At 50.2% G+C, this 23822-nt stretch overlaps 5 protein-coding genes across 6 annotated transcripts; 4 read left to right on the top strand and 1 right to left on the bottom strand.

Annotated features, from left to right (window-relative positions):
• Positions 1-16: 16 nt before the first annotated feature.
• Positions 17-4719, bottom strand: LOC117893995. Its single transcript, XM_034800807.1, is given in 7 exon segments — positions 17-2183; positions 2240-2659; positions 2662-3058; positions 3121-3714; positions 3775-4025; positions 4084-4504; positions 4567-4719. Coding segments are annotated over 7 exon segments (3735 nt in total). The 5' UTR covers positions 4654-4719; the 3' UTR covers positions 17-618.
• A 3269-nt stretch (positions 4720-7988) lies between these two features.
• LOC117894003 (allatostatins MIP) lies at positions 7989-12796 on the top strand. 2 transcript variants are annotated; one of them, XM_034800827.1, is made up of 3 exons: positions 7989-8087; positions 8180-8333; positions 11680-12796. In XM_034800827.1, the coding sequence occupies exon 3, from the start codon at positions 11685-11687 to the stop codon at positions 12363-12365; it is 681 nt and encodes a 226-aa protein (XP_034656718.1). In that variant the 5' UTR covers positions 7989-8087; positions 8180-8333; positions 11680-11684; the 3' UTR covers positions 12366-12796. The 2 variants fall into 2 exon arrangements, with proteins under 2 accessions (XP_034656718.1, XP_034656717.1); XM_034800826.1 differs by having other exon boundaries at positions 8177-8333.
• A 768-nt stretch (positions 12797-13564) lies between these two features.
• LOC117893591 (polycystin-2) lies at positions 13565-15759 on the top strand. The gene has a single exon (XM_034800265.1). It carries the CDS (start codon positions 13615-13617, stop codon positions 15757-15759), a length of 2145 nt encoding a protein of 714 aa, XP_034656156.1. The 5' UTR covers positions 13565-13614.
• Positions 15760-16290: 531 nt separating this feature from the next.
• On the top strand, positions 16291-17336 carry LOC117893590 (fibroin heavy chain). Its single transcript, XM_034800264.1, has 2 exons — positions 16291-16699; positions 16765-17336. Exons 1-2 carry the CDS (start codon positions 16291-16293, stop codon positions 17334-17336), a joined length of 981 nt encoding a protein of 326 aa, XP_034656155.1.
• A 530-nt stretch (positions 17337-17866) lies between these two features.
• Positions 17867-19935, top strand: LOC117894606 (transmembrane protein 209). Its single transcript, XM_034801757.1, has 5 exons — positions 17867-18015; positions 18072-18361; positions 18421-19031; positions 19093-19422; positions 19490-19935. The coding sequence occupies exons 1-5, from the start codon at positions 17993-17995 to the stop codon at positions 19850-19852; spliced, it is 1617 nt and encodes a 538-aa protein (XP_034657648.1). The 5' UTR covers positions 17867-17992; the 3' UTR covers positions 19853-19935.
• The last annotated feature ends 3887 nt before the right edge of the window (positions 19936-23822 follow it).

The raw sequence follows: 23822 nt of genomic DNA, 5'->3' as shown, positions 1-23822 counted from the left end.
TCTTAATGCTAGATAATTATTTATATTTATATTTATATTTATGTTAATATTTAGCTTCTTTCGGAATAACATAAGCATTCAACCCAGCTGCCAGAGTAATGCCCTCAAACCATCAGCCCTAACTGAAAACCAACCGAAATCACACCAACAGCCGACACGTGTCGCCGCCTCCGTTTCCTTTTTCCCCCGGATATTGTGGATTGTTGTTGATATGCCTGACCAGCTCAAGTGCTCCTCCGACGCGTGTGGCTAATGCGCTGCCTTGGCGAGAGCATATCAATTAGGCGTTTTAATTGGGAGGAGAGCGGGCGGGCGGGCTGCTTGCTGCTGTAGAATTTTTTAGGAGTCCAACACAATGCCTGAGCTGCGGCCAAACAGATGTACACACACACACACACATCACGCACACATACACAAAATATAACTTCATCAAATTCAGGGCAGAACAAATACAAAATGTGCCCGAGGGCCAATTGCATTCTAACAAGCGAAACAAATTCAATTTTCCAGGGCTGTAAAACTCAGTTCCCAATGTGCAACCCCTGGCCGGGCATTCGTTACGAGCACGTAGAGCCGCCTCGCCGCAGGGCCTGTGCAGGAAGGTCCTTTTTAGCAACGTCAAAATGGAACGATTTCCTCCTCGTACAGCGGATCCAGTTCCATGACGTGAGAGAAGTGGATGCTGGCTGGGTTCGTGCGCGGCTGCGGCGAGTAGGAGGAGTGTGAGTCCGAGGACAGCTCTATGACATCCGGCGAACAGGAGACTCTCTCTGTGGGTGTCTGCCGGCAGATTCGCACCTGAAGTTCCTTGACCCGCACGCCACCTCCTCGCGTGGCACGACCGCCGCGGCTGCTGCGCTTGCGATTGAGTGGCGCTGGCGGCTGCACCTCTTCCATGTCCGTTGAGGAATCGGAGGTGATGTGCCGAAAGATCTTTTTGGCCATCGTCACGGAAGCTGAAGGTCCCGGAGTATCGGATGTTATGTGCACAAATTTCTTGAGGCGTTTCTTGCCACTCTTCCGCCTCTCGAGCGTGGGCGTTGACGCATTGCTGTCTGTGGTGATGGAACGGCTGTGGCTGTGGCTGTGGCGGTGGCTGCCTGGTCCTGGCTTTCTTCGTTTAGCTGGCGGCTTCCCGCGCTCTTGAAAGTAGGAGACTAAGTCGGTGCGCTTGATCCGTACGCGACACTCGCGCATCTGCCGCAAGTCCTGCAGAGTGAGACGTTTTAAGCGCACCTCGACCCTGCGTGTCATACACTCTTGGATGAGGCGTTTGGTCAAGTCGTCGTCGTCAGGTCTCTGGGCTGTTGGCTCTGTGCTGTGGCTGCTTGGTGAGGGTTTGAAGCGCTTGTTTGGATGTACCTGAGTATTCGTTTCTTGTGGGAGATCTGGCGGCGTCGTGGTCGTAGCTTCGTCTACTTCCTGTACTCCCGTCCGAGTCTCCTGGAGCGCCTCCTTCTCTTTCTCTTCGGGCTGGAACACGCCTGTCTCCATATTAAAATCAGACGCTGTGGCCGGCGGGGGCGTTAACTCTTTACTTACACCAGACAAATTCTCGCATTGCTCCTCGGTGGAGTCGTGCATGGCCATCGTCGACGTATCCGAATCCACGCTGTCCGCTTCCGACGTGGCGCGCGTCTTTTTCGCTCGTGGCGCCGCCTCTTCCTCGTCGTTTGTGCTCGCTGGCGCAGCTTCTCTGAGGGTTTGCCAGCTCTTGAATTTGCTTAGAACCGAACTGCATTCGCTCAGGCCATTGCTGCCGCTGGCCACAGCCTGCAGCTCTTCCTTTTCGTAGCTCCAGATGTCGGCAAAGGCCTTGAAGCCGCTCGTTTCGTTGCTAAACTTTGTGCGCGTGTCCAGCAGTTCGCCGAATGAGCGTTTTTCCGGATTCACCGCCGCTTCTGGGCAAGGAGACTTTGGCGCCTCCGTCTCGTCCATTGGCTCAGGCTTGACCTCAGGCTCGGGCTCCGTCTGGGATTGTTCTTCTTCTGGTTCGGACGGGGCGACTGGTGAGCTGATGATGGTCGGTGAACGGCGACCACTTCGCATGCTGCGATCCATGTCCGAGAGCATGGCATTGGCCACCATGGCAGCAGCACGAACGCGCGTCCTGCGGCCAGTGCCCGTGTAATAAGCCTCCGATTCGTCTGAGGCCACCTCCTCCTCCTCATCCTCGGAGATTACTGCAAAAGGAACACGTTTATGTTGGAGAAACAACAGTCACAGGGGTTTAGCTTACCTTCATCCCAAAATTTACGCGGCGGTCGCCGCTTTTTTGGCTGCTTCGGGCCCGGTTCCTCTTCCTTCTCATCCGCGCTCACCTCTGCCTCGGCTTCGGCGAGATTTGCCGCATTCTCGTAGCCCTCTTCGATGGTGCCATAGTCCAGCTGCGGCCGATCCTTGTACTTCGCGTAGTCAATTTGCAGGAACTCCAAACGATCGTTGGCCTCGGCCATATTGAGCGCCACAAACTTGTTCTTCAGATCCTTGCTCTTCAGCAGCGCGTTGCAGCGTTCGTGCAGCGTGGACCACTCCAGGGCCCATGAGTAGCGCTTATTGCGCGGCTGAAAGATCACCGTCAGCAGATCTTTGATGAAGCTGCGCGGCAGCCGCAGCGCCTGCAGAGCCTTGTAGATCGGTTCGTAGTCTCCCACGGGGCATTGTGATTGGTTATCGTCACAATTTCATCCACATCAATGGTGGAGCTGAGCAGCTCGTACTTGACGCTGAATGCACTTTGTGCAGCGGTCCCCGTTCCCGCTGTCTCATCATCCATGGAACGCTTCTTCTTGATGCGCGAACAGCGCTTCACTTCGTTATAATTGTGTGTCGTTGGATGCAGATAGAACGCTGTGAGCCAGAACTCTGCCTCCATGAAGCCATGATCACTGAACACCTTGGCCAGATCCGCATAGTTATTGGATAGTTTGTGCTCCAGATTGAGCATAAAGTCCGTGGTCAGGCCGGGATGATAGCGCCAAATTTCGATGGCATTCAGCTGCTGGCCAATAATCTTCAGCAGCAGCGCAATCTTGGCAAACTGCCAGCCCTCAAATTCCTGTGGAAAAGGCAGAGATTTGAGCAATCAATGGGAGTAGTCGCTGGAGTTATTTGGCTTACCCGCTCTGCCAACAGTTTGTACACAAAATCCAGAACCTCCTCGTTGTTGGGCACAGTCTGAAAGACGGGATCTATTTGGCGGTCCAACTCCTCGTCGACATCCAACGGGGGCTTCTCATCATCATCGCAGTTCTTGTAGTTGCCAATGTTGCTGGCACGATTGCCCTTGCAGATTTGCTGCTGATAGTTCAGATTTAGGTTCACGGTGTACGGCTTGGCGTGGCTATGCCGCTGCGCCTCGAGCTTTTGCAGCTCATTGAGGAGAAAGGCCTCGCTGTTCTCCCGCTCCTCCACATAGCGATACATGAGCACCCGAAAGTGTGGCAAGTGGGTCAAGAAATCGTGTTCGTTGAGGGCCATCAGCTCCATCAACTGGTTGCCCAGCACATAGCTGGTGTAGGCCTCCAGCATGACGGCGAACGAGGTGACCAGTTTCAGCTTGAACTTCTTGAACACAATCTGCTCGAAGAAGCCGCTCTTGCTCAGCCTCAAGCGAACACACACCTGGGCGATGAGGCGGGCAGGCGTGAAGTTGATGTCCTCTGCCACTGGCGCTTCCTGCATGCTCAGCGCATAGAAACGAATGTTGTACATCTGTGGGGGAGATCATCGATTAGAAGTCACATCTAAGGCGCAGTCTATCCCTCCACCTACCAAATTGTCAATCACATAGCCCCGATTCTCATCCATGACGAAAACTGTCAATAGGTAGAGATGTCCCACCAGTGTAATGGCTGTCTGGTCATGCTCCAGGGACTCAAAACTGGCATTGGCATTGGACTTGAGCCAAGCTGCCAGTACGCGAAGTGCAAGCTGCTTCAGCGCCTCAAAGTTGCCCGCATTGAAGAGCTGTATAAGACGCAGCAGGATGAGGTTAAGCTGCTCCTGCTCAAGGTACGCGATATCTGCACGAGAAAGGGCAATCAGTAAACGTCAGTAAACATGCAGACCTCCCCCACTCACCTTCCTGTGTGGCAGCCAGCACTGAATGCTCAATGGTGTGATGCTTGTTCTGTCGCAGATTGGCAAAGAGCTGCTGCAGATAGGGCACCCGCCAGGGTTTGCCCTGAAACTTGAGTATGTACGGCCAATCGATTTTGGACAGGCCCTCAATCTGGGCAAACGATGACATTGCCTTGCCCAAGTGGTAGAGCAGCATGCGTTTCAGTCCCTCAGAACAGCTTGGCCATTCCTGGCTGAACCAAAGCTGCAGCGAGTAGTGCGCCAGCACCTGGACCACATGACGCAACGAGTCCTCACGCAGGTCCTCGGGATTGGGCAGATGGCACACCTCCCAGCCGTAGATCAACTGCATCAATCGCTGGTTACCCATCAGCTCAAACACATCCACATCGCTGCACTCAGTGCAGAACACAAACATTTTCTGTAAACAAAAACGAAGTTTAGAACCCATTTGTTGTTGGCGTGGTTGGGCCTGCGACTTACCGCTGAAAACTCATCGTATTCGAGCTTTGTGGCACACTCGAGAAACTTTTGGCTATTGTGCAGCTCCAGGGGTAAAATGATTTCCATTGTGAGACTTTTTTACTACAGAAAAACTCTTATTTTACATTTTATTTGCATTTTTCCAAAAAAAAAAAAGGCCGCCAGTGTATCCAGTGTGATTTATCGATAAAATATACCGCCTGACTCTCGGAAATAATCCGAATCATACCCTTGCTTTTTCAAAATATACCGTAAATATACCGAAAATGTAAAATGATTTTCCTCGACTTTGATGTTCTATTTAATATTACCAGCTTGCTAAGACTGTTAACACTGAAACAATAATTTTTTTTTGTATAACCTTTGACCTTATATTTTACAAATTTGTATTTGAATTTTTCATTAGAATCGCCCTTCTGGAAGCATGGGAGCTTCGTCTACAGTATGTAAATGTATTTAGATTATTTAAAGAGACATGTACATACAAATGTACATATGTATATTAACTGATAACATTTGAAAATTGGCGCGCCCAACAAAAGAGATAAGGAAATTTGCTTGTTTCCTGAAAGGCGAAGGGAACCTTCGTAATAACTTTGTAATTTATAAAATATTTATTTGAATATATAATATTTAATTTATATTTATTCCCATTCCATAATTACAGTGAGCACTTAATTCTTAATTGAAAATAAATAAATATTATAAACCATATACATACATATGTGCATACATACTGTCTATAGACCAATATTAATCTGTTTTATTTTATATTTGGTTGTTCTGATTAGTTCTTCAAACTCCCTTGGCAAAGGAAAAGAGCTTTCAAACTCCCCTTATCAAACCAAGGGAGCTTTCATGGTGCGAAATTTGTACCAAAAGTAAAGGTGTCGACAACACGTAAATACGTCACAAAAAATTGCAGGTGCGCCAGGTAAATTACACGGCCATTTCATCCACCGTGATAGAAATTCTTCAGAGAAATTCTCTCCTGTGTCTAAACGGTCAGGGAAATCCTCTCCTGTGTCTAAACGGTCAGGGAAATTCTCTCCTGCCAGACGCTCTCGCATGTACTATCAGGGATCGTTTCAACAGGTGCCGAAAACGTGGGAGCTTTGAAAAGTTCGTCCTTGTTTACCTGCTTGTCATACCTTGCCGTCACATGCCAAAGAGAGGATTAGGTCAGCAGTGAGCACAGAAATATACCAAAAAATATACGTGCACACTTACATACATATACGTAAATCTTAGCCCATTTTCTTCTATTTTGATGTTCTATTTGATATTACTAGCTAGTTAGGACTCTCAGCGCTAAAACTATACTTTTATCTGATTTATCAATCAATTCTCAACAAGATCGGCTAGTTTTAACAACTTATTTTTGTTGGAATGTTTCCAAATTAAGTTTAAAACTGAAATGGTCAACTAACAAAAGTAGCATAATTATTGCTTTTACACGGATACGACACATGTGCTGCATTGCAATTACACAGGGTAAAATAGAACTACCACAAAGGAACGAACTACTTGCTCACAGCTCAGGAACTACAAATGTCGTAGCATCCACCATTTGTCGTGAAGCACTAGCCGCAGGATTTGAATTTAAATCATTTAGTGCTGACAGCGTCTACAAAAGTAATCCATCTTTAAAGGAGTTTCTAAATACAAATACAAATATTACGCATCTTTAATGAACATATTTGAATGATGGCTTGCAAGGAGCAATATACTTTCAACGCATGGCTTCGCACGCTCGTGGCCAAGTCTAAATCTATGGACGGCCCGGTCCGTCCGGTTGGCCCTTTTGTTGGCCATCTGGCGCATGCAAAGTGCAAACAAATGATTATTAGCTGGGCAACAGCACAGCGGGGCAGCGGGGCAGCAGGCCACTGCCACTCCATCTTCACAATGCAAACCACCAAGGGATTCCTATACAAATGTGGCAATCTGAATGGAAAAAGGAAACGCAGCGGGCATGGGGCATGGGGCGTGGAGGCCCACTGCTCCAATGCAATTTCACATGCTCAGGGGTGCGCTCCTTAAAGGCTGCTGGCAGATTACATTTAGTGACGCATCCAAATGGATCGCATCGCTCAGTATAAAGTTCACCTGCTGCTAATGGCTGCAATTAGGCCAGACACATAAACAGGAAATGATTTACAATCATCACAGGTACAGCTGTAGCTGCACTCCCTTTAACACATGTACCACTGCCTGTCAGTGATAGCAGCTCGAGCCAGCGATTGGCAGCGATTTATCAGTGGCAAAATCAATTAGTAGCTACGTAGCTTATCGCTTGGGGCAGCAAGGGATGAGGTGGCCACCCCAGAACCCATTCATTATACGCAACGGCAGAGCAGTGTCATAAATATTCCCATCATCGTTTACAGGCAGGGCACCCATCAAAAAATGGCCACAAATGAAAACCTGTTGATGTCCCGCCCAGCCATAGAGCCAAAGGTTGACATCTTCTGCAGCTCTCGCAATTGAAAGATGCTGCTGCTCGTGGGGTATGCTCGACTGCCAGAAGCAAGTGGCACACATGGAAAGTGGATCCATGGCACAGCCCTGCCTGCACCGCCCAGTGCTGTCTTTTCTTCGTTCTCCCCCGCTGATGGTCTCTTACAGTTTGTCATTTACCAAGGGCCATCCTCCTACAAGGTGTACCCGCACATCGTCATAAATATTCATGAAGCACTAAAAGGGTTCTTACTGTTGCTTAGCTCAAACATGTGCCGCCTGCCAGCCACAGCCACAGCCACAGCCACCCACACCGAATCGACACGAATCGAAGGTGAAAGAATTCCTCGAGTATTTTTTTGTATTTGTGTTTGTGTTTTGGCCTGCCTGCCTGGCACCCCCCCGCTGACAATGAAAATGCACTGCAATATGCAATATGCTCGCTGAGTGCTTCAGCTCCCCTCCCCCCTGCATCATTGTTGTGTGAGCGGTGTTTAATTTTAAATGCCTCAAGGCGTTGGGGCAGTTCCCAACGGGGAGCATGTACCTGAATTTGAATGAGTCCAAGGAGCAGAGCCCACGCAGCGGCAGTCCACTACGTCCACAGTCTGGCCAATTCCCCAAGGGGGATCCGGGCTCGGGACGAATAAACAAATGTTGTGGCAGGGCCGCGCATGTGTGCCATCAACGGCGAGTCCCCCTGCCCTCTCCCACTTGACCATTTCCGTTGCAAGCAGCAAGTGGGGGACTACAATGGAGGACAGGCATACAGGACATCCTGCCACCCATCAGCATTGTGGGAATGTGTTTGTGTTTGTGTTTGTGTCTGTGTGCGTGCGCAGGGAAATCCTCGCCCGAAGTCCGAACTGCCGGCTGCTGCACGTTCGTTCGTGTCGCGAATCGCTTCCGTTTTTGATTTATAAGCGACTGCTGCGCCGTGCTGCGTATCATTAGCAGCCGATCAACAGGTTTACGCACACGCAGCAGCAGCAGCAGCAGTAGGACCCCAGCAGAGCCAGTGACTCTCTCCAGTGAGCAGTTCCTGCATCACTTCCCACTCGGTTTGTCCCTTAATTGAGTTCCAGTTGCTGCGGCACACAAATCCACTTATAAAAGTAATTTTCAATGTGAAAAAAAAACTATTATAAAGCAGCGAACAAAAATCCCACGCAATCCAATCAGAGGGACGCACAAAAACGCAACCGACCGACCTGACCGCAGATACAACGGAAGTTGCTCCAGCCAACACTTTCGCTGATTCCTCGCTTAAAACAACAACAAATAAAGTGCACAAAATATACTCTCAGGTGAGTGGCTTGGAAAATTGTATTCAATATTCAATATCCAACTCGCACGGGGCAGCGCGTGGCTCGTAATGCAATTGTGGCAGGCGAATCGGGGAAATGGCTGCTCACAGAAAGGGAAAATTGAGTTAAGAAAATTGCAGAATTGATTGCGTTCAAAATAGAATTAAAACTTAATTTTTGAATATTTAAATATTTAGCTAAAAAATAAGTGTTGAGAGAAATTAGCAAATATTTTTAGAACCGTTTTTAGGTTTATCTTTGATGGGTTTATTTTATAGAAATAAAAGAATTTTGGAAACTAAGAGACTGTAGATATGATTAGCTATTAAATACGAACCTTTCCGCAAGTACATTCCAATTTATGAGAATTCTAATCGAATTTTCCTGCAATTAGAAAATAATATTTAACAACTTTGCTTAATAATTTTCATATTCAAATCAAATAATGCACATAAATATCTGAGGTGTTTGAAGCTAAGCAAAATGTTCAGTCAGCTAAAAAATATGCGCAAGAATTGTAATTGTAGAGATTATAATTATAATCGAAATTATCCTGCAGCTCGATTAGCTTTGCTCGCTGTCTAACAACTTAATTCCCCTTTAGATATGTCAAAGGAAATGCAATTTATTTCTGCAATTTAAATTATTAAACAACTAATTAATTTGGATGCATTTTTTGTGTCCAAACATTCAATTTTGACGCACAAACTAAGCTCCAGAGAGCTAATAAGTTAATGGCAAACTTTTCAGAGAGTTCTTTCCGGAACTAAAATAATTAAATTGTATTCCCATCACTGCTCTGTTTTGGCGGCCTAAAATTTGATTAAAAATATGCCACTAAATTATGCAGAACAGAAAGAAACTGAAACAGAAACTCTTTTGCATTAAAATAGCAGAAGGCAGAGAGAAGACGGGGGACTGGGCTCTGTGTCCGCTTGAGACGAGAATTCCATTTGCACTTTTGCGGATATTCTGTTGATTTACGCATTTTCGTTAATGCCCAAAATTTGCCCATGAAGATATCCTTCCATTTGCACTCCTTTTGGGGCAACGGGCAACTGGGTCTCTGCTACGTGGGTTGCCCGGTCGTGAGGCCTATTTAAATAAAATACTTATAGGCAAATGCCATCCTTGGGCAAATATTTGCCGAGGCTATTTATCGAGCAGACACGGCACACAATGAGTAGACGCCGCCGCGAGTCTTGGCAAATTCGATTTGCAGCAAGCTGTTTAATTTTGGCGCGAAAAAATTCATTTCAATTTGTTTGCCCAAGCCAAGAAGGAGGCCAGGAGTGTCCTCTTGAGCGGATTGTGGCTGGGTGTCGGGTGTTGGGTTAGCGTTGGCATTGGCATTGTCGTTGCCCACTGACACCACATGAATTATTCTCGAGCAGGCAGGCAAATTAATAATGGACACACACAGGACACCCACAGGGCAGCGAGTCAGCTAACCAATTCGAAAGAATGTCAGCCGCAAAGGCCATAAATATTTTCAGTTCATTTCAATTACAACTTGACTTGACCCTGTGCAAGTTTTCTGGCTTGCTCTTCCTGGTCCTTTGGCCATCTCCTCCTCCGTTTGTGGTCATAAAATTTGATGCGTGCTCCATCATCGCGCTGGCTCGTATATTATAATTTGGCGCAAAGCCGCTAAAACTTTCATCTGGCCGGGCTGGCGTCAATCAATCAACGACAAGCGCACAAATTAAGTCGCATCTAAGCCTGGCAGAGAGTTGCCTTCACACTCGGACCATCATCTGTCAGGAGTCCGAAGCTGCGGAGCTGGCAACGGGTTGGCTTTCCGCCAACTCAACGCCTCTCAATTAGTTGGCCAATCCAAGCGGACAACGAACAACATCATTTAATCAGGCAAAACCGCGCAGATAAGATACGGAGCGACTTGCCCTGCTGATTGACGCGCCCTGTCCAGCCAGCCCCCAGACTTTGTCCCCCCGATTGTGGTGGGCTTTGAAGAGTTGCTGCCATGGCGATGACTTTTCCAGGTTGGCGCCCAAACAGCTGCGGTGGCGGTGGCCTCTGAGGAAGGGGCACTGGGATAACCAGAAATTGGGCATTAAAAACGGAAATAGGCAGATAATTTAGCTGATTAATCGAAGCTCCGGCGATGGCATTTAGGGTAAAGTTACAGCAAAGTTATTGCTGCTGTTTCCTGCTTCATGGCATGGGAATAAACTCAGTTTAGTGACATTTATGCTAATCCTTGGGGTTGCTTATGCACAGCACATGCGAGCGCATAGCAAAAACTACTTTGGCAGCAAGTGCAAACAAATATAAGGGCCACACAGATGCTGCCACATGCTGCTACACCCCGCTTTTAGCTGCTCCTCCTGCTGCTCTTTTCCTACTGCCTCTTGGCTGCCTTTTGTCTAGTCTTTGGAGTGGCCCGCCCGCAAGTGCAATCGCTAGCCACTTAAGCCATTGGCCAAACAAAACCCCATAATCTTTGACTATGAGCCTGCCAGCCAGCATATTAACGTTTTCAAAAGCATCATTATCGACTTGTAATGGCCATCAGAGCAGCTTCCATCAGCATTTAGCCTCCTGCGTCTGCCACTCCTTTTGCTTATCCTTCTTCCGGCATGGAGTGCAGAGCGGCGAAGTGCGTTGGATTACTGCCAATAGGCGCTGCGTATGCTCAATCATTTCGCTACTTCCTACTGCCCGCCTCCTGCTTGCCTACTGCTTGCCAACTGCTTGCCTACTGCCTACCTCCTGCTTGTCCACTGCTTGCCTGCTGCCTTCTGCCTGCCTCTGGCTTGCTTACTTCTTGCCTTCCGCTTGCTTGCTGCCCGCCTCCTGCTTGCCTGCTGCTTGCCTGCTTGCTGCCCGCCTCCTGCTTGCCAGCAAACATTCCATTCTCCATTCGGAATGCCGGCACCTCCCGCTGGCTGCTACCTCCGGACAGTAGGACATTAATAGGCCATAAATTGTAACTGTTATGCGCTGTTGCCTTTTAACGCAGCGGTCGACAGGCAGCATGACATGACCTACGACCTCCGACTTCCGACCTCCAGCTGTGCGTCTCCACCTCCTTCAATTAGAGAGGTTATTTAGCTAAATCGTTAAGCGTGTTCCCGGCCCCGTCCCCCCTCTGGTTGGAGTAATTTTTGAGCGTGGGCGGCAATGATTGCTGCCCCAGGAACTCCCCGTGGAACCCCCCAGGGAGCAGTCGAGTGGCGTTGGCTTTGACTTAATTGAGCATTCCCCCCCACCCCGCCCTCGAGGCGCTGCGGTTGTGGCTCAGAGGAGGCCTGCAGGCCTCCCAGGTCTGCGTCTCAGTTTCATCATTTACATTTCCCTTTTTCCCTCTTCTCTTGTTTCACAGCGAGGATGGGCGCCCACACGAAGACAAGGATCCAGAGCCGCCTGTTGCTGCTGGCAGTGTTGCTCCTAGGCAGCGCCTGCAGCAGCCTGGCCAGCGGCAGCGGAGTTGGCAGCGGAGTCGGCAGCAGCAGCACCGCCAGCAATGAGCCGAATGGCCTCTCCGAGCAGGTGGTGGAGCAGCTCAGCGACAGCGATCTGTACAACAACAAGCGCGCCTGGCAGTCGCTGCAGAGCTCGTGGGGCAAGCGGAGCAGGGATGTGGTGCCGGACGTGGATGGCGACGACAACATCTACATGACGGGACACTTTGTGCCGCTGGTGATCACCGACGGCACCAACACCATCGACTGGGACACGTTCGAGCGGCTGGCCAGCAACCAGGACATGCAGCCACAGCTGCAGCAGCAGCAGCAGCAGCAGCAGAGGCAGCAACAGCAGTCGGGCGAGGATATGCTGGAGGATCCGGAGGCGGCTGGCAACATGGAGAAGCGCGCCTGGAAGAGCATGAACGTGGCCTGGGGCAAGCGGCGTCAGGCGCAGGGCTGGAACAAGTTCCGCGGCGCTTGGGGCAAGCGCGAACCCACCTGGAACAACCTGAAGGGCATGTGGGGCAAGCGCGATCAGTGGCAGAAGCTGCACGGCGGCTGGGGCAAGCGTTCCATGGCCGCCGGTGCCGCCCTCAACTAAAGGGCAAAACTAATCCCAGCAATTAATCCAGGCATTTACCCAAACTGTAACTAATCAAATAATAAATACAAGATTTATGTGTGTGTGTGTGTGTTCCCCCCACCTTCCGCAACCCTTTTGAGGAGGGGGAGGAGGAGGAGGAGGTTCCGTTCCGTAGCATCGTGGCAGCTGCCCCCAGAAGCTGTGGGCTTGTGGGGCGCAACTGAAAGTCAATTCCGAAAATGTATGAAAGCCCGCGATAGATAAAGACATACAAAATATATATCTATGTGTGTATTCCAGATGCAGGACACAGTATTATTATAATGCATATAAAATAAAAGAAAATAAAATATATTTATCATCCTCTCAGTATACCAGAACAAAGGAATTACATTAACATCGCTTTAATTTAGTGACCGTTAACTTAGTTAATGAATTGTGCATATATTATTAAATATACATAAACATAAATACACATAAATATATGGCAATTATTAATATGAAATGCAAATACATTGAAACAAAAACGAAACTTTTGACTTAACAGTGGGATTCTGCGGTGGGTTTGTAGGTAAATGAAGGAGTCTGACAAGCAGTTGAATGATTGGAGGAAGGCTGAGCAAGTGATGGATGAGAATTACAGCGATATTTATGTAAAAAATGAAGGAACACTTCGGTAAATTACAATGCCATTAATTATAAACGAAAGGTTGGAGCTTAAACACACCAGAACTCTAACAGAGAGCTGTAGACACGAGCGCTAACAGCGAGTTGTACAGGGCAGCGCTAACAGCAAGCTTTACATCGCAGCGCTAACTGACAGCTGCAGAGTCTACAGTGTAAACACGAAGCTAAACACGTTCTTGCTTCTCTGTCGCTGCGGCAGCCGAGCATTTGGCCCGACACGAAGTTGTTGCTCTGCCGCTGCTGCGGGCTGAAGCTAAGCGAAGATTTTACGCTGCGCTGCCGGAGATCTTTTTCTATGCACATAGCAAACGCCCACAGTCTGTAACATTATGTTTAGCCATGGCTGTTAACAGAGCTGTTACCGCATTTCAGCTGCTAAACAGAGCTTAGCTATGTAAAGCCTGAGAGTAAATTTGAGTTTTGTTTGTTCCAAATCTAAAACACAGACCAACCTGCGCCACTAATGTCAGTTTAAAACACACTCTGCCTCATTTAGTATTTGCCGCATGTAGTAAGCAAAATGAAGAGCTACTTTCACACTGGCAACAATGCCATTTTCTTCATCATCACTGCGGGGGTGATGCTGGCGAGCTTCGTTCTGATTGCCGTTTTCACGGGCTTCCAGCACGAGACGAAGAAGTTCAAGACGATGGTGGTGACCATAGTGCTGGTGCTGCTGTTCCAGTTTATTATCATCGATCCGATCAAGTTCATTGTGCTCTCGATCGACTCGGCCACGTGGCCGAAGAAGCAAGTCGTGAACTACCGCTCGGACATGACCAAGGAGAAGTACAACCACTTGGACTACCTGCGCACGCGGCTGAGGAGCTTGAAGTCGCAGCTGATGATCACCGTCGAGCACCGCAACGAGAAGCTGAACGAGAAGTACAGTCACATCATGAAGGACCTGAAGCTGTACGGCACGTACTTCCTGCTGCTGCTCATGGTCGTCATTGTGCACCAGGATCCGCTGCTCTACTACAACACGAATGCCGTGCGGACCTTGCTGTCGCACAACACCAGCAGCACGCTCGGCCTGAAGGAGATTCGATACATGGACCAGGTCTATGACTTTATCGAGCTGACGCTCATCAAGGGCTTCAATACGAGCCAGACCCTGGACACGGCCTGGCTGCAGATACCCCAAATGAAGCGTTTGGGCGTCATTCGGCTGCGGCAGCTGCGGCACATTGACAACATTGGGGCCTACGATCCGCAGTGGGACTACAGCAACAGCATGCCCGAGTGGAGCACACCCTTCAGGCGGCTGCACTACGAGGACAAGTACTGGCGCATCTACGAGCCCTGGACACCGCTGCGACACACGCCCAGCCTGGAGGATGGGCTGCTCCTCCACTTCAATCATTATGGCCACGACATGGACTATCCCGAGCTGGCCGGCTACATGGCGCTGCTCAGCACGGGGCCACACAACAGCCTCAAGGTGCTGGGCTTCCTCAAGGGCTACAGTTGGCTGGATCACCGCAACACTTCGGCGCTCTTCATCGACTTTACCATGTTCAATGCGGATGCCAACATCTTCACGGTGTGCACGCTGCTCGTGGAGAACACAAACTTTGGAATGCAGCTGACACGCGCCTCGCTGCAGAGCACCAAGCTGCTGGAGAGTCTCGATCAGATGAGCCACCTGAAGATCATCGTGATGCTGCTCTACCTCATCATTGTCATTCAGTTCTGTCGCAGTTTGGTGGTCAAGCTGTGGTACAATCGCAGCGCCATTAGGAAGGCCTGGAACAAGGTGGACGTCGTCATATTCGTACTCAACATTATCCTGCTGGCACTCATCGTTCTGCGGGAGCGGGAGGTGGCCAAGTTGCTGCAGCTGCTGAAGGAGTCCACCACGCGGGACTACCTCGACTTCCAGCGTCCGACGCGTCTCTATCTGCTGATCAACATCATCATGGGCTTCCTCGTGTGCATCACCACGCTGCGACTGTGGAAGGTTCTGCAGTTCGCCAGCGTCTTCTCGGTGTTCACCAAAACGCTGTACATGGCCTGGCCAGCTGTGGCCAGCACGGCGCTCATCATCATCATCTTCCTCATGGGCCTGGGCATGGCGGTGGCCATTATCAATGGCAACAACAGCGAGTACTTCCAGAAGCTGCTCAAGTGCATCATTGCCTGCCTGTGCTTTGCCTTTGGCTTCAGCTCGGAGGTGCATCCGCGGGACATGTTCCACGGCGGCAAGGCGCTGGGCATTGTGCTCTACCTCGTGCTGGTCTTCATCATTGCCGTCGTCCTCATGAATGTCTTCGCGGCGCTGATCTTCTCGTACTTTGAGAACGCCGAGCAGGATCGCAAGGAGACTGCAGGCCGCAGTCGCATCAATTTCCTGCAGTTCCTGCGCCTCGAGTACGCCCACACCCTGGCCCTCTGCGGCTGTCGCTACTTTCGCCGGAAGTACCGAGCACGCGGGCGCACGGTGCGCGAGAACATCGCCTGGGCCATGTACCGCCAGGAGCTGGTACGCTCCAAGTCCAGCAGCATTGTGGTCGAGAAGAAGCCCAGCGACGAGGAGCTGCGCTTTCAGTACCGTCGCCGCATCGAGATGCTGCTGGGCCTCTCCGCCATCCTCACGGTGCAGGTGGAGCTCATCGAGCGCCTGATGCTGGGCGACCAGAATGGCAATCTGCCGAGCTCCTCGGACTCCGAGGACTCCGACATGCCGGAGATGTATCGCAAGTCCAAGACTAGCAAGGTCTAAGAGCTGTGACCTTGTGCCAGATCATTCCCCCCTGGACACGGGAACGTCTGCAGCGTTAAATGATTTAATTCAACTTCAAGTTTGCCACTTTTGAGGGCGCGAATAATTTCACTGCTTAATTTTTATTTTTACTTTTTATTTCAATAATCCAAGAGGGGGCACTGGCTGCGGCTCCTCCAGTGGCCACAAATTGGCAACTATACGCATGTTGCTCCCGCTGATGAAAGAGTGAAGAAAGAACTCCAAGCCACACTCCATGCCACACTCCATGCCCCCTCCATGGACTGCCAAGCTGGCGGCACTAATCGTGGCCCATGCCAGAGGCAGAGGCAGCTGCAGGCGGCGCGGCGCGGCGCGGCGCGTCTCAATCTCAATGCCAGCCAAGCGGCCTAAATTGCCGTCAGAGCCGCGCAATTTGACGCCACTCTGTAATGCCAATGATGACATATTCCCCCCGGACACCGGAGGCAGACAGGCGGCTGCTCCCCACACATATAAGTGCGAGGCCAGCAGGCCGCGTTCCCAGTCGAAATGTTTGCCACAACACGGAATCTACGCTGCAGCCTCTGCTGGGTCTGCCTCTGCCTCTGGCTGACTGCGGTGCTGGCGCAGGAGCAGAACTCCACAGCGGACACAGACACCTCCTGGACGCCGCTGAAGCCGCCACAGAAGCGGCAGGCGTCAAGCGGCGCAGCAGCAGCCAAGAGCTACGATCCACCGCCGGAGTTCTATCGGGGACCGGGCTCTGTGCAGAAGCTGGACAGCACAGCAGCTGGCTTTATATCCAAGCCGATTGGTGCGCTGCCACCCGTGGGAGGAGCAGGAGCAGGAGCAGGAGCAGGAGGAGCAGCACCTGGAGCTGGAGAGAGTCTCAGCGAGGCGTACGACAAGTGGCGCAAGGGAGGCGGATCCCGTCCGCTCCAAGATCGCATCAGCGTGGGTAAGTTCCAGCGAAAAGTGGAGTCTGGATTCCCCCTCTCAGATGTGTATCCCCCCAATCCTTAGGCCACTATGGCAGCAGCGGTGGCGGATCGGCAGGCAAAAGCTTTGGCTATGAAGGACATCCCTATGCCTACGACTACGGACCGGGACACGGCTACGAGCAGGGAGTGGCACCAGGACATGGCTACGATCAGGGAGCAGGACCACAACACGGCTACGACCAAGGGCCACTGCCTGGACACGGCTACGGCTCCAGCGTCGAGACAGGCGCCGGGCCGCCCTATCACGTCTATCGACCGCGACCCGAACCCGGCCACTATGCGGGTCCCGGCGTGGAGTACACCTACAGCTCGTATCCCCTGGACTCGCACGAGATTGTCGCGCACAAGGGAGCGCCCGAGATCTCCCCCAAAGCGCTGCTGGCCAAGAGCTTCCTCATTCCGCTGGCCAGTGCCACGGTCCTGGGCATTGCCGCAGCTTTTATCAACAATCCGCTGCTGCTGCAACTCGCACCAGTGCCGGGACTGGGCGTGGGAGTGGGAGTGGGTGTCGGCCCGCCCGTTGTGGGCAAGCGAAGGCGACGAAGGCGTGCGGCTCGAAGGGGAGGAAATGGGATGGGCTTTGCCCCAAAATGATAGTTTACAGACCAACTGGACCAATGATAGATAGCATTTTTAATGAATAAATAAATGTATTCGATATATTAATAAATTTTATATAATTTGTTTATTTAAATTGTTTAATAAATAATTTCATACAATTCGAACTGACATTATGGCAGCTACTTGGCAACTCTACACAGAGATTTCTGCGATGGGGCGACACCTGACGGTCACAACAATTTCCCTGCATTTCATTTCATGCAAAGTTACTGGTTACACCAAATGTACATAAAACGTGGCTATTGTGTACTTACGGTGGAGTTACTATGTAATTATTTTATGCCCTCTTTGCATAAACGTGTTTTGTATAAACATCACAATGCGGAAAGCATTTAACATTAATCAAATGGAAAATTGATGTATCAATCGAATAAAATTACAAGTTCATCGCTGAGAGTATTAAGTAGCTGGCAATACTAAATTGAATATCAAAATTATGCAAAATTATTTTTCTCGGAGTATTTTCTAAGTGAAATGGTATATTTTGGTATATTTTTGACAGTCCGTCGGTATATTTCATCGATAAATCCGGTCACACTATCAAGCCGGCAAAGCCGCCAAATTTTCCGCATTTTACTCAAACATCTGAATTTTCATGAAATAAAACAACACACAACATACAATACAGCATGAATTACTCCCGGAGCAGATGGTAAGATTGCGCAAACACCATGACATGATCAATAACCCAATATCACTGCACACCAGCTCCCCGATGGTAGAGAAGAGTCTGGATCTGCGTCTCCGCGGCGCCCAGGCCAAGACATACCTCAAATGGTGCACTTTCAACGTAGCTGTGCTGTCACTGCTGCTGTTCGACTTGTCGCAGACATGCCCCTCCAAGCGTTGGTCCTACTTCTTTATGGCCGAGTGCGCCGTGAGCAGCGTGATGGCCCTCAGCGCGCTGGCCTGCCTGGCCAAGTATTTGTGGTTATGGTTTAGCGGCGACCCGGTGCTGGGCACAGATGTACAAAAGTGTCTGCTGGATGGCTATGATGGTAAGGAGTTGATCCCTGTGGAGCGGGGACTCTTCTAATGCTTTCTCTTTGCCCCTTAGACAACTCTTTCAGAACCATTTTCACACGAAAGGCGCAGAAGCCGCGTTGCTATGAGGTGGACACTGACTTTAAGGATGATACGCCCATCATCAATTGGCACTCATCGTTCGAGAACTCCTGCTTTGGCTCTCCCACGCAACGTCGCAGTCCCAGCATCACAAGGACCCCGCAGCAGCATCAGCACCAGCACAACCAGAATTCCTCGTACAACTCGACGCCCATGATGCAGCAGAACAGCTCCCTGAATGTGAGCAACATCAGCGATGACTCGCCGTACGCGGAGGTGCGGCAGGACGACTTCCTCACCGATGCACGCCAGCTGCCGGCGCTGATGAAGAGTGCCCGCAGGCAGCGCAGCATTCTGGAGACCTCCGATGGCCCCAATACGCCGAGCCCAAACTCCAGCAATTCCTTCTGGAACTGCTGCAACCAACAGTTGAGCCGACTGAAGACCATCTATCAGCTGGCGCCCACGCCACCGGTGACCACGGAGAATGCGCCTACGTCCATTGAGGAGCTGAGTTCGTTTCAGTTCAAGGACAGCAATTCGGAGGTCATCAATCGCATCTCCACGCACAAACTCTCGCAATATGTGGCGAATCTGAGAAATGTAAGCCTCAGACTATACTCTTTGCAAGAGCCATGACTGATCCCAATCCTTGTTTCCCCAGTGGCTGTCCACCACCATACTCCAGCGCCTGGTCACAGAGATCAACCATGTGGATGAGATGTTTCGGCAGCGTGGCCTCAACGACTTGAAGATCGGCGCCGTCAGCCTGGAGCGTCTGCGCAAGACGGCGGACAATCAGCAATTTGTGCAGACCTGTGCGCCCATTCTGCCCATGCTGCTGCCCTTTCTGGATGGCTTCAGCAATCAGGAATATCTGGTGCAACGCATCAAGGAGCTGTCGCAGGGCTCCTGCCTGGCAGACTTTCGCTGGAACTCGGGCAATGCGCACAACGGGCAGGAATGGGGCGAGCACTTGCCCACCGATGCAGCTGTAAGAAAGGAGACACAGGGATACACTTAGCTACCATTAATTTCCCATTTATTTTGTGCCTTTGCAGATTATTTTCCACTTGTTTTGCGTGTACTTGGACAGCCAACTGATGCCCATGCCACAGGGCGGCGGTCGGCCCTTCCACTGCCGCTATGTGCTGCTGCGCGACGAGAAACGCTCCACCAAGGACATTGTGAACGCGGTGCACAACAAGGCGCACTGTGCCATCCTGTGCAGCGGCAGCCCGCTCAATCCCAAGTTCAATTTCATCAGCGACAAGGAGCTGCACAGCTGCGTCTACGACAGAAACAACCTGTTCTACGTCATCATACAGTTCCTCATTTACATGCGCCAGCAGCAGGAATCGGCTCTCGAGGGCGTCAATCTGGGCAAGAGCGGCATCAATATTATGTGTGTCATAGAGAAGTGAAGGACTCCATTTGACTACTAGACTTCCCTCCTGGCACTGCTCATATTTTGTTACTATTAAATTATGCATTTTGTAATTATTAAGTCAACATTTGCGAGTGTGAACGCATGCGCTGCGGTTACTGCGGTTTGTCCTTGCACCCTCTCAAGTGTCCAGCCCTCCCACCCCGCACATGTTACCCTGCGGGAGGTGCGGTCTGTGCTTGGACAACAATTAACTTGTTGGTTGAGTCAGGTGCACATCTGGCTGCCCGATTTTAATTGCATTTTCATGATTCTCAATATCTTTCGTTGGCTGAAAAGTTGTCTTGCTGTCTGTCCCCACCCCCGCACCCGACTCGGTGCACCTTCTCTTTCAGCACTTTGGCACTTCCGAAAGTGACAAAATTAATGGTTTCCGCCGAGTCGACGATGTCGACATTTTGTCGAGAGACGTTGAGAAAATGCTGCACACAACCCCTTTGACTGCTGCATAGACTCAAGCATTGGCCAAAGGGGTGTAGGGTGTAGGGTGCGGGGTGTGGGGTGGAGCGTGGCTAGAGTATCGGCTCTCAGTCGGCCGCATTACCATTTCTCTTGGCCATGCTCATTTCTGGTCTCTGTTCTTTGCACGTTGCCTGACGGGCATCGCTTGGCTTGGCCTGGCCTGGGCTGGGCTGGCACCTCGAGTGAGTAATGTGCCTGGGATGTCAACTTTACACTTTTATCCTTCGTATTATATTTGCCCCCACTCCACCCCCAACCCACACAAATGCCAGTCACCCCAAGGGAGCTTCCCTTCCTCACTCTCTCTCCCCCTTTTGTGCTCTGCCCTGGGTGTGATATGTTTTCCTGATACTTTTTCTCTCAAGTTGTAAATTGGCTTAAAAATAATTTGTCAAAGCATTTCAGCGGTGCGAAGTTGGAACTGGAGAGCCTCTGCCGCCAGCTCCAGGGCATGCTCCATTTTCTTGTCACAATATTTGGACCCTCAGCACATGGAGGCGCGACGCATGTGCGCGTCTTCATATCCAATTAGAAAAGTTTTCCCTTCGACTGCTACGTAATTGTGTTGATTAGTGCGGCTCGCTGCGTTGGCTTGGCTTGGCTTGGGTTGGGCTGAGCGTTCCATCTACTGACAAAAGGCGGCACGGCTGTGCCCAGCTGCAGACACTTTAAACGAAAATTCGCATTAAATTCGATTGGCAATCGTCGCCGCTCGGCACGCCCCACCTCCTGTTTTCTTTTCTTCTTGCGGCTTACACAAATTTTCATTTAGGCAGCGCCTTTGAAGGCGGCTTTACCATACATTGGAAGTTTGCTTGGCAGCAAAAAGTCTCCAGAAGCGGCTGAAGTTGTGGCTCCAGGGACACTGATGGAATGTCTGCCTGCAGCTGGGGAATAGAACGGGGAGGAATTAAAATCGAATTATGATTGATTAAAACAACATTCGAGTGGAGTTGTGGGTAAAACTTTACAGTTCAAAAGTGGCCCCTTGTGGGTCAAATGTGAACTTGAACTTCTCATCAAAGCCCTTCATTTTGGACTGCCTTTATTTCTCTTTCGAATTGCTCACAAGTTTTAGGTGTAATTTAAGATTTATGGGCCCAGGGTACGAGTACGAGTTTGCTTGCCAATCCATTAATGATAGATAAGCAGAAATAGGAAACAAAATGTGGGTGAAAAAAGTGCGGAAAAGGAAGGAGATTTCTGCACGGTTATCTCATTCTCATGTGCCTTTGAATAATTAATTTGTACACACACATAAGAGGCACATCCACACATCCACACATGCCCTCCCCATCCCCGATGATTCGATCCAGATACGAAGTCGCAGGAGGCAAAAGAAAGCTGCAAATCGAACACGCAGGTTTACATGCGCCTAATCCCGTTTGCCTGTGTGGTGGGAGGGCACATCCTGCTGGAGCTGCGCCCCACCTTCACACATATGATGGGCTGCCGTAGCCCCCCACCCCGCACTGCCCAAAAGCCTCAAGCATGTCCGTTATTTTGTTTACAAGAAAACATAAATCTCAGCTCCTGTGGCCGGAGAAGGGACTTTGGGTTGTCTGTGTGCGGTCGAAAGGATTGCCAGCCGTTGCCGTGTGAAATGAAACATATCATCACATAGCCAGGAGCCAGGAGCCAGGAGTAGCCTTCTGCCTGGAAGTCCAGGGTTACGGCCTGAGCTTCTGCCACTCAGCAAAAGGGTTTGAGTGGGGCATGGGCGCCCCGAGCAGCTCTGCTTTTGCGCGCGTCAACTGTAAAATCCTTTTGACATGCAGTCGGCACGGGTCCGAGGCGGGCCATAAAAAATGTGGGTGCCCTGATCCCGGCTGGGGCTGGGGGGTGGTGGATTCAGCTTTAGATGCTACAATCCAATTATAAAGAATTTTAAACTACGTAGCGTGACCCAGGAGGAGACACTTAAAGCGGGCGGCCCAAACAACAACAAAAAGAGGAAAGCAAAAATACAACAAATAAAAGCAGGTTATTAGCGGATGAAACTACCCACACAGCCACTCGGCAGGGATGTGTCAGTGTGTGACAGTGTGTGTGTGTGTGTGTGTGTGTGTGTGTGTGTGTGGGCAAGTTATTAAAAGGAACCAACTTCCGACGGGCCACAATCAGTCAAGGGCTCACCCAGCTGAGCTCCTACAGTGGCTTCCCCTCTGTCAGTCGCTCTCCCACGAGTGTGTATGAAAATTGACGTGAAATTTATACGCCATTCCACATTTTGGGTGTTTGCAAGTTGAAGAAAAAATATAGCAACAATCCATAAAGTAAATGTAGCATTTAAGCAAACAAAACCAGGCGACAGAATGGAGCAGAGCAGCTAGGATTGGAGTGTGTGTTGGAGAGTGTGTGTGGGGGAGGGATTGGGTGGGTATATTCCAGTGACAAAACACTGAAAGCCAAAACTGACAGTGACAACTGGCTGAAGTGGCAGCAGCAGGGATGAGTTGAGGGGGAGCAGCAGCAGCCGCGTTGATGATGCTGCCGCTCCAAGTAGCAGAACACAAAAAAAAATTGACATAAGCGGATATGTTACTCCTCCGCAACCCACACAGCAGCCAGCGTCTAGAGGATGATGTGCCCCCGCCGCATATAGGCAGAGACCAGAGACAGTGGCTGTAGCTGTGGCTGTGGCAGAGACAAACCCATGAGCAGTGAGCAGATAAATTAATGCGATTTTTCATGTTGCATGTTTGAGTTTGATTTATGCAATTATATGTTTGTCTCCCATACGGTACAGACAGGAACAAGAACACAGCTGTGTGTGTCTCTATGTGTGTGTGTGTGTCCAAGAGGCGTGAGTGTGAGTGACATAGAACTTTTGTCAAATACGTCTAAAAGGAGTCATTTTTTATCTTTGATACAAAGCGGAAATTGTGCCACGAACGGCAGTCAGTGGAGGGCGAAGCTTGCAGCAGATACCCTGTAAAGAGAGGTACTTAAAGTACTTGCCCCAATTGCTTGCCACTTGCTCTTCTTGGTTCTGGCCACAAATCAAAAATCGCAAAATATCTGTTGAGGCGGGGGGAAGGGAACTGGGAACTTTGCCTAATTGCAGCCAGTTTCCAGCAGGCAGCAAGCATTTAGAAATGGGTTTTGCGCCGGACACCCAAGTGGAGCAGGGGCATGCCACAATGGAGCAGCAGCAGCTGCTGCCGCAAGACGGCGACAGACAGACAGCATGGAGAATGGAGTCGAGTGGGGCTAGCTAGCTGGCTGGCTGGCTGGCTGGCTGTGCTCATGTTAATTTGTCATGATGCCACTTGCTTACTGGAACGGCCAGTGCTCCACGCACACACACACACACACACACACGCATAGGGGCATGTATTGCACAACAAATGGACTTTGGTTTGTTCTGGCATCGACTGTTCGTCCTCTTCTTTTGGCCAACTGGAATCAGAAGTACAACCTGTAATCTGGGCAGCCAGTACGCAAATCCGATTAAATGCAAATGCGTCCGCAAAACCCCAACA

This window comes from Drosophila subobscura, chromosome J (genome assembly GCF_008121235.1).
Source record: "Drosophila subobscura isolate 14011-0131.10 chromosome J, UCBerk_Dsub_1.0, whole genome shotgun sequence".
NCBI lineage: Eukaryota > Metazoa > Arthropoda > Insecta > Diptera > Drosophilidae > Drosophila > Drosophila subobscura.
This window is presented reverse-complemented; position numbering and strand designations above follow the sequence as displayed.

Coding starts and splice junctions, on each gene's coding strand:
- LOC117893590 (XM_034800264.1), top strand. CDS start 16,291: ATGTTTGCCACAACACGGAATCTACGCTGCAGCCTCTGCTGGGTCTGC. Junction 16,700..16,764: donor CCAAGATCGCATCAGCGTGG/GTAAGTTCCAGC, acceptor CCCAATCCTTAG/GCCACTATGGCAGCAGCGGT.
- LOC117893591 (XM_034800265.1), top strand. CDS start 13,615: ATGCTGGCGAGCTTCGTTCTGATTGCCGTTTTCACGGGCTTCCAGCAC.
- LOC117894003 (XM_034800827.1), top strand. CDS start 11,685: ATGGGCGCCCACACGAAGACAAGGATCCAGAGCCGCCTGTTGCTGCTG.
- LOC117894606 (XM_034801757.1), top strand. CDS start 17,993: ATGAATTACTCCCGGAGCAGATG. Junction 18,362..18,420: donor TCTGCTGGATGGCTATGATG/GTAAGGAGTTGA, acceptor TTTGCCCCTTAG/ACAACTCTTTCAGAACCATT. Junction 19,423..19,489: donor ACTTGCCCACCGATGCAGCT/GTAAGAAAGGAG, acceptor GTGCCTTTGCAG/ATTATTTTCCACTTGTTTTG.